We start from the raw sequence: 10219 nt of genomic DNA, 5'->3' as shown, positions 1-10219 counted from the left end.
CTTCAGCCAGGAAGCATTGTGCTTCTAAAGGACGACCTACGAAAGAGGAATGAATGGCCTCTGGGACTGATTACCAAAGTCTTTCCGAGCAAAGACGGCAGAGTACGCAAGGTGGAGATCAAAGTTTCCAGGAAAGACGGGACTAAGTTGTTTCTGCGGCCTGTCACTGAGACAGTCTTGCTGCTAGATCCTGAGAAAAGCCCATGATGGCTTCTACAGACAGTTTGTTAGTGGCGGTTTAATCCCGCCAGGCGGGGAGTGTTCTGTTACTGGTTTTATTTAGTAGTGTTCTGTGAATGTGTTGTTTTGTGTGAGGACACTGTCCCTTTAAGAGAAAAAGTAAATAGGGAAGTGTAAGCACATGGTGATAGGAGAAGTGTTCATCCAGCAGCCTGTTTCCATCTTAAAACATCCGCTCACATTTCATGCCATACGAAGCATCGTCGGTATGTTATATTTTCAGGTGTTCTTGTGGTCTGTTACAACTTATTATTTAAGTTTTAAGTGAATGTGATGTTTAAAAGGAAATAGTTTGATTTCTGATAAAAAAAACAGTAATTTAATTTCTGCATGCAATGTTAAAAACATGTAAAAGAGAATAAGAAGTCTAAGCATGTTTCTTTTATTTGTTCTCAGTTTCACACCTTCTCAAATCAATAAACCTGTGGACCAACACATCATTGTCTTCAGAGTTTTGATGAACAGAAGGTGTTTAGCGTACTGCTAAGTTATATTAGGACATATAACAAGGGCAGCACAGAAACATCACAGTAGATAGAAATAAAGGACACATTTATTACTTTTAGTCTGAAATATATTGGCTAGTAATACTCGTGATTTTCTGTCTCTGAAGTCCTAAAATGTTTTCATTAGGTTAGAATATACAGATAGCTCCTGTGAGCCTTTTCATACAGATACAGTTGTTAGTCTATGCCTCTATTGATAACCATCTTTAGTGCTTAACTCATTTTGATCCATGGTATGGACTCAAGGTCCCTGTCTTAAGTCTGTTCTGTTTTTCTCATTGCCTACAGTCTGCTCCACCCCTAAGACTGTGAAACCACCTGATCTGTCCATGGTGCCCCAGGAATATCATGATCTCGATGAGGTGTTTAGCAAGGAGCCAGCCATCTCGCTACCTCTAAAATGCCCTTATGACTGCCAGATCGATCTCCTCCCTGGGGGCCCCTTACTGACCTGTGCTAGTTTTTTCTTTGTGGCTAAAAAAGATAAGTCTCTACCTGCATTGACTATCAGTGCCATCACCATCTAAAAAATGTATCCTCTGCTGTAAATTGTCTGCTTTTGAACCACTTTAGTGAGCCACTGTCTTTACAAATGCATGGATGGAATGCATTCCATTTAGTGAGGATAAGAGAGGGGGATGAGTGGAAGACGCTGGGGCATTTCAAGTTCCTGATAATCCATTTTCAGCTCACCAATGTTCCAGCTGTCTTCCAAAATCTGGTAAATGACATCCTACGGGACTTCCTGAATCGGTTTGTTTTTGGATATCTGAATCTTGATTTTTTTTTTGGAATTCAGGAGGAGCACACAGGGGATGTGAGGCAGGTTTTTCAAAGACTACTTGAAAATAACTGTTTCTCAAGGTGGAAAAATGTGAATTTTCTGGGTTTTTCAGTTGAGAGTGGACAGGTGAAGGCAGACCCAGAAAAGATCAAGGCAGTGGAGGAGTGGCCGGTCCCTGAGAATCGCTTCATCCTCGATTATAGCAGGGTTGTAGCTCCCTTAACCGGTTGACTTCACCTTCCACCCTTCACCTGGTCCTCTGAGGCTGAAGGGCTTATTCATTTCAGCCCGAGTCCTTGTCCAGCCTGACCCAGACCTTCAGTTTGTGGTGGAAGTGGATGCAGCTGACACCGGTGATGGAACAGTGTTGTCACAATGCTCTGGTGCTGATCACAAGCTTCACCCTCGTGCTTTCTTTTCAAGGAAACTGACATCTGCTGAATGAAACTATGATGTCAGGGACCGGGAATTCCTGGCTGTGAAGATGGCATTGGAGAAGCAACCATTTGTACTCTGGACCAACCACAATAATCTCTCCTATATCCAGTCCACCAAGAGACTCAACTTCCGCCAGGCACGGTGGTCACCTACTGTCCCGGCTCTAGAAATGTGAAGCCAGATGCCCTTTTCCTGGCAACACAATGCAAACTTAAGCCCATCCTTCCCTCATCATGTGTGGTGGCCGCAACAGTCTGGGAGATGAAGGCAGTGGTAAGGGAAGTGCAACAGCTTCAACCTGATCCAGGTAATGGCCCACCTAACTGTCTATTGTACCTGACCCTGTCCATTTCCAGGTTCTGCAATGGGCCCATACATCTTGTGGCAGGATAGAGACCCGTGGGTGAGCCTGCCTAATTGGCAACATCACAGCCAACCACTAGAGGCGCACCGTTCTATAGAAGGGGTCGATCCCTCCCGGCCAGTTCTCTCTCGCTGCTCCTGACGGTGACATCATTTCTGGGTCGGACCTTTGCGCGCAGACAGGTAACGCGGTTTGTCTGTTCACCTGCTGCTTTTGGCTCATGTGGCAGGGAGTTAATATTTGTGTGTCACGCAGAGCGGATGACTTGGGGCTTCCAGAGACTCCTGTGTGTGTGTGTCACCTAGATGGCCTGCTGCGGTGAGTTTCTCTCCCTCTCTTGCTGCTCCTGACGGTGACGTCATTTCCAGGTCGGACCTTTGGAAAGGTGAACGCCAGTAGCTGCGCGATTCTCTCCCTCTTCCTTTGGTGTGTCATATCCAGCCAACCCTGCTAACGATCCCAGCCGCCCAAGAGTGTATGAGCGTCGTTTTGCTGAACCATGTGCGAGTGACGTCGGCATCAGCTGATCGGGTGCAGCGGGTTTAAAGGGACACATCGCCAGAGCTAAAGGGGGCTGCTGCTGTTTTGTCTCTGTACTGTTTTGTCTCTGTACTGTTTTGTCTTCGTATTGCTGCTTTGTCGTACTGCTGCTTTGTCATACTGCTGCTTTGTCATACTGCTCCCGGCCCAGGAAGGGGACATCTATGTACCATCTATGCAGCTCCACCTCCGCATTGCTGACGGATTTGGAAAAAAGATGTGGGCCACCTTATTAAGATCAGCAGAGGAGAATAAACGAGTAGCCTACAGACATTGCAGAGAACCCTTCCACTATGTGCCAGGTCAGAGAGTTTGGTTATCCTCAAAAAATATTACGTTAAAAACTGAATCCAATGGGTAATTGATCCTTGTAAACCATATCTTCAAACCATGGACTTTTTGAACATGCTGACATATTTTTCTACCTAAGGTAATGTAAGAATTAGTTTTGATGCACTGTAAGACTGATATGAAAACAAAATAAAAAGAAGTTCCAAAAAAAAAAAAAAAACTGAATCCAATAAACTCGTTTTTTTGGCCCAGTTACTGTGGACTCTATCATCAACCTCATGTAGTCAAATTACCATTACCTACCTCCATGAGAATCCATCCTGTGTCCCATGTCTCCTAACTCAAGTCTGTCTCCACCAGTCAGTTTTGCCCTTTAGCCAGACCCCCAACTCCCACCCGGATGGTCGACAGTCAACCTGCCTACATGTTCTGGCGTCTCAGGGCTATACGCCGCTGTAGGAGAGGACTACAGCCTTTCAAAAAGAACCTGCTTTCCAACCAGTATTTATTGAATTGTCTGCTCACCCACAGTGCATTCAGAAAACATTCAGACCCCCTGCACTTTTTTTTACTTTTGTTATTTTGCAGCCTAATGCTACAATCGTTTAAATTCTTTTTTTAACATTAATCCACACTCAGTACGCCATAATGATAAAGTGAAAATAGAATTTTAGAAAGTTTTGCAAATTCAGTAAAAAGGAAAAACTGAAATATGACACTGACATAAGTATTCAGACCCTTTACTCAGTACTTTGTTGAAGTGCCTTCGGCAGCAATTACAGCCTCAAGCCTTCTTGGGTACAACGCAACAAGCTTTGCACACCTGGATTGGGGGATCTTTTTTTCATTCTTCTTTGCAAATCCTCTCAAGCTCAGTCAGGTTGGATGGAGACTGTTAGTGGACAGCCATTTTCAGGTCTCTCCAGAGATGTTCGATGTTTAAGTCAGGCTGTGTGCTTAGGGTCATTTTCATGTCAGGCAGTGAACCTTCGGCCCAGTCTGATGTCCTGACTGCTGTGGAACAGATTTTCATTGAGGAGCTCTCTGTACTTTGCTCCATTCAACTTTCCTTCAACCCTGATCAGTCTTCCAGTCTATGCAGCTGAAAAACACCTACACAGCATGATGCACCATGTTTCGCTGTTGGAATGGTATTAGGCAGGCAATGACTTGTGCCTGTTTTCCTCCAGACATAACGTTAACAATTGAGGCCAAACAGTTCAATCTTGGTTTTATCAGACCAGAGAATCTTGTTTATAACACTCTGAGAGTCCTTTTTTGTAGCCTTCCCTAGATCTGTACCTTGCAACAATCCTGTCTCTGAGCTCTGGAGGCAGTTCCTTTGACCTCATGGCTTGGCTTTTGCTTTGACATGCATTGTCACCTGTGAGGCCTTTTAAAAAGGTGTGTGCCTTTCGAAATCATGTCCAATCAATTTAATTTGGACTCCAATCAAGGTGCAGAAACATCTCAGCAATGATCAAGAGGAATGGGAGCCACCTGAGCAGAATTTGAAGTGTTGTTGCAAAGGGTCTAAATACTTATGTCAATGTGATATTTCAGTTTTTCCTTTTTAATGAATTTGCAAAAAAAATCAAAAGTTCTATTTTCACTGTTTCACTGTTATTATGGTGTACTGAGAGCAGATTAATGAAGGGAAAAAACTTTTGACTAACAATTGTAGCATTGGGCTGCAACATAACAAAAGTGAAAAAAATGAAGGGGGTCTGAATACTTTCTGAATGTACTGTAAGTGGTAACCTAATCAACCAAGAACCTCTGTGCTATTTTTTCCTTTTTTTTTTTCCTTTTGTTCTCTGTAATCAGGTGCCTACCTCATACTCCTGTCTGTCTGTCTCGTGAACCTGGATTCCCTCTCAGACCTGGTCTCTCTGGCCTACTTGTCAACCACTCCCACCCCTGTGTCTGAGTTACAGCTTTTGGGTCCCTATTCTTGTCAAAACAGAATGATTCAACCAACATGAACCCAGCTGACTCGGACAGGGAAAATGAAAGCCTGCAGTAAGTCCTGTCACACCAGGGAAGACTGCTCGGGCAACACAGACAACTCTTAGTCCCACTCCAGGAACAGCAGCAAACTGTGCTCAACTCTGTCAATCTACTTAACTCACAAGTCTCAGTGTTATCTCCTGTCCTTTCTTCCCTAGCCTCTCTGCTGGTACTTCTGCACTACCCAGCCCCAGCAGCTGCTGTCGCTCCGATGCCATCTCTGGTCAGAAACTCCCATGCTGCTGATCCGGAACGTCTTCAGGGGATTTTGGTGAACGTCATGGTTTTCTCCTTCAATGCACCCAGGGTTTTTGGCAAAAACCACTAACCTTTTTCCAAGACACATTTTGCCCTGTGCCATTAAGAAGGGAAGCGCTGGTGTACTTTACTCTCAGGGTCGGTTGGAAAAAATGTCCAATTAAATGTGTATCTGTGAATTCTGTAATGTGTTGACCATGTTGGAGATTGTTAAATTTAAAACAAAGCACCCACAGTGTGGTGGAGTACTCTGTGGAGTTGTGGACAAAGGATGAGTTAGCTAGCCGGGTTTTCCACCTGACTTAAAACCTGTTAAAACCTGTAAACTTAACAATTCAGCTTGATAGTTGCATCAGAAAAGACATGTAGAGAGAAGGAAGAACCCTCTAACTCACCTGCTTTCTCCTCTTGACTAGTGAATTCAGCTTCCCTCACCTCTTTCGGTGTCCAAAGAGACATCCTCTGGACCTAGTGAGACCCATGCAGCTGGGGAGAGTGGGCCCTGGGAAGAGAGACAGCGGCGCATACAAATGGGGGTGTGTTTGTATTGCGGAAACAGGGGACACCGAATCATGACCTGTCCAGTGTGCCCAAAAGAGAGGAATCACCAAAAGCTGTGGGGGTATTGGTAAATCAACCCAAGACTAAAACCCTGCTCCTGTTGAGATTGCAGCTCCCTGTGACTCAGTTTCCAGTCTTTCTCTCTCCAGCTGCAACGACTGAGGACAGTTTCATCGACCAAAAGGTAGTGGAACAATGTCAGCTGTTGCTGGAGCCCCTTCCAACTCTTGTCACAGCTACAGCCCTTGACGAGGGTTTTCTGACCATCCGCACCATTACGGTCACTCTCCTCCTGTCTGGTAACCATTCTGAGCAAATTCAACTACTTGAGATTTCACCTTCATCCCCTTTGGTTCTGGGTTTTCTATGTCTTAAGCACCATAAACCACAAATCAGCCGAGCTAATAATAAAGTTTCCGCTTGGAACCCTCTCTGTCTGTCTCACTGTTTACAGTCCAGGAGTTTAATGACCTTATATTTCAAGTCTTTAAAACTAATAAAAGGAATAAAAGTACAGAAATTGTATGATATTTTAAAAGATTTCCCTACTGAATTAGAGAAGTGAGAGAAAAATGTAGTTCCCCTTGTGTTTGGTTAATTATTTTAGTTGAATTTATTTAATTTTAGTTTTTCCATTTAATACTGCATTTCCATTCAGATCTTATCATTAATCATACTTTCTCTGTTTTTCAGCTGTCAGTCTACTATTGTAAGATGTTCTTAACCAATTACTATTTTGTTGTTCCATTTGACGGTTCTTTATACTTCATTATTTGTAGAATCTGAATTTTGCCATGCTTATTTTGTAAATTTTCAATAAAATTTAAAAAACAAACAGAAAACCTTACACGTTACACGTAGTTTTGTAGCAGATATTTACTTGCTTGTCAACATCAATACAAATAATGTCACAGTATGACGTATTGTATTGTCTGCTTTTTCAAATTTACTTTTCTACGTTGAAATTATGATTGGTAACGAAATCGAAGTCAAAATTCAAAATGCTAATCATCTCGGCACATTGTTTTGTGAATTGTTTTGTCATTTGTGAATTTATGAAATTGCCTGTTAATCCTTTCATGAGCATCCGATGACATTGGTGTGACGCTCCCAAACAGCAGGAAAGGGGACGGAAATAACAGGCATCACCTGACCATCTCAGTTCTACACAGGAAGTGGTGTCGTGAATTCAATATGGCTGCAGTCCGCAAATCGAGGAGGAGTTGTCTTTAACGATGAAATAATTAGTCTCTCACAAAGTGCAGGACACTGGACTCAGTTTAGTTTGTTAACTGGTTTTGACGCTGGCCCGACATGGCCCAATGTGCTCAGTCTGTGCAGGAGTTCGTTCAGGACTCGTTTGTCCCGATGGTGGCCGTCTTATGTAGTGAAGAAGCGGAGAAAGTGACTCGCAAGAACAACCTGAATTTCGCTGAGCTGCTGAGGCCTTTCTGCAGACTAACGTCCGAAGGTGAGAACAGCAATTTGGAACTCACCATGACCATCGACTGTCAGTCTCATTGCTGGCACGAATCAAAGTTAAGCGAGGCTGCTAGCATGTTTAGCCTGTGATGGATGATAGTTTACATTAGCTCCGTGTTAATAGCCGGCTAGCAGACTGGATTGCGACCCAAGTAGCTGTGTGTTAACAGTAGGAGACATGAAGCCCAGATTTGACATCCGACAGGGCCGAGTGACAGCTGACCATAAAGTCTTTGAGATGTTGATGTTGTTAAGTATAACTTTTAGATAATCAGGCAACAATTTTGTTAATGTTGGATTATCAGACCAAACAAGAAATAGCTGAAGTAGTAACGTTAAGTAAGCCAATTGGCTAATGGGCTTTAGTTGCTGTCACTCATGAAGGTTAACGTTAATTTGCTAGGCAAGTAAGACCAAGATGCAAGCCGCGTCATAAATAATTCGCTTCATTCGATATGAACTGCACCTCGCATGAAAAGTAGACGAGAGCAGGCGGCGGCAGCAGGGGGCAGTGTAAAAAGGCTCGAGTGAAGACTTTTCCATCAGCCTTCACAGTCCGTGCAGGAAGTCACTAGCACTCAAATCCCGTTAAATCCGATCCAGTTTTCAGAAAATCTTATGCATCTGAGTGGCCTCTTAAAATGTTAGATCACTCTCTGTGACCACCATGATAGGTTAGTGTCCAACCTCCTTATTACCTATTTACTTTACATGAAACATGACTGAGCTAGCATTCTAATGTAAGCCATATCAGTTTGCTGCTGTATATAAATTAGCTGCCCAGTCTTGATTGCCACTTCTGTCCCTCCTAAAAAAGAGAGAAGAATCAATATTCAAAATACATGGAGACAGGAAAGCAAAAAAAAGTAGACAATAGTTTTCATTGATGTGTCAGATGTTAAGACTGTCAGGTCTTCACAATAGATGTCATATTCATGAATCCTGACATCCCCACTTGTTGGCAAAAGATTTTTGTCATTTCATGATACATAAATAGTTTTTCATGTTGTAGAATATGTCACAGACCGTATGCAGTGTATGAGAGCTGTGTGCAATTTAAGATGAATGTATTTCATCTCAATGACTGATTTAAGTTACCATCGATCAAACAATTATTTCTGTTAATAGAATTAACCTTCATAGAGTAATAGAGTAAAATATCATTGGCGCCTGGCTCCTCTCAAATGCGCCCAATGACAGGGGAGCAAATCACTATGAATCATGGATACTTTCCGCTGATTTGCTTCTGTGTTATCATCAATACAAGGCTATATTAAAGACCACTTGTGACGTCCAAGACATAACATAATCCTGTCCAATCCTCAAAGGCTACATCTCAATTTTAGACTGTGATAGACAAAAGTCCTTGCTCCAGGAGCCAGCTTGATCTTGTGTTTAACCAGTGTCCATTCAATATCAGTTTTGTTCATTTGCGTTATCTCTGTTGTAATCTCACTAATCACTCAGGACAGTCTATTGGATTTAAATGTTCAGCTTCTGTAAATCGGCAGGAGTGCAATCCAGTGCTTGAATTGGAAAAAAATAAACAGAACACTGCAAGGGAATTTGAGACAGATGTCATACATAACAATGACATCACAGTGACATTAAGATGAGAATAGTAAACAAACATCTGTTTTCAATGTAGTACCATCTCAGGGCCCGAAGATCATGGCCATCCAATATTGGTTTTCTGCCTTGTCCCTTGTGTACAGAGATTTTTTCAGATTCTCTGAACCTTTTAATGACATTATGTACTGCAGACAATAAAATCCCCAAATTCTTTGCAATTTTACATTGAGAAACATTATTCTTAAATTGTTGCACTATTCGCAGTCTGGTGTCAGAGTGGTGAACACTTCCCCATCTTTACTTCAACTTTTCCTTTTGTTGCTGGTGTCCCAACCGAAATGTGTTTCTGGCACCAAATTCTAAATGAGGATATAATAATAATAATAAACAAAAAGAAGAACTTTCTCAATTTCCACATTAGATATGTTGTCTGTGTGTTATTGTCATTTGTCATCATCACATAAGATAAGATAAGACTTTATTAATCCCCAGCCGGGGAAATTCGGGTATTACAGGCAGCAGGTAAAAGCAGTTGGAAAAAAATAGCAAGAGAAAAAGAGAAATTCAAAATGCACAATAAAAGCTGACTCTATATATGTACATTTTATATAACGGACTATATGAAAGAATAAAATATGTAAAATATTTATATATATAAAAATATATTACCGCAAAGAACAATACAAAAATTACCAAAAATTCTACTGCCAAGAACAGATTTTACACAAATTGCGCATGGGTAGCAATTGCACATGGTGGATAAAGTGGCTTCAGCATTCATGCCATTGTGCAGTAATAAATATATAATTTTAAATAGAGTACTCAATGAGAGTAAAAAAAAGTAATATTGCAAGGTAATACATGTATGTCAAATCACACATCAGTGCAAACAACAGTTTAAATATGGAAACCAATGCTACATTAAGCAATGCTGGAGTTGAATGAAGGACGTGTGGTAGTGTTCCTTCTTGCAGAGTGGATGCAGCAGTCTGTTACTAAAGGAGCTGCTAAGGGCCCCCACTGTGTCATGCAGGGGGTGGGAGGGTTTGTCAATGATGGATGTCAGCTTTGCTAACATCCTCCTCTCACCTACATCCTCAGTGGTGTCCAGAGGGCAGTCCAGGACAGAACCAGCCCTCCTGACCAGTTTATTGGGTCTCTGTCTGTCCCTCT

The 10219-nt window shown here is 42.2% G+C and overlaps 1 protein-coding gene across 1 annotated transcript in view; it reads left to right on the top strand.

Moving 5' to 3' along the window:
• Window positions 1-7180: 7180 nt before the first annotated feature.
• Window positions 7181-10219, top strand: part of trappc8 (trafficking protein particle complex subunit 8) — a 43254-nt gene continuing 40215 nt past the window's right edge. The window contains exon 1 of the mRNA XM_041935559.1: window positions 7181-7463. Within this exon, the coding sequence (XP_041791493.1) occupies window positions 7307-7463 (157 nt within the window). The 5' untranslated portion in view covers window positions 7181-7306. The remainder of the gene's footprint in view (window positions 7464-10219) is intronic.

Source organism: Chelmon rostratus, chromosome 4, assembly GCF_017976325.1.
Source record: "Chelmon rostratus isolate fCheRos1 chromosome 4, fCheRos1.pri, whole genome shotgun sequence".
NCBI classification, from domain to species: Eukaryota; Metazoa; Chordata; class Actinopteri; order Chaetodontiformes; family Chaetodontidae; genus Chelmon; species Chelmon rostratus.
Note: the sequence above shows the minus strand (reverse complement) of the source record. Positions and strands in the feature narration are given on the sequence as shown.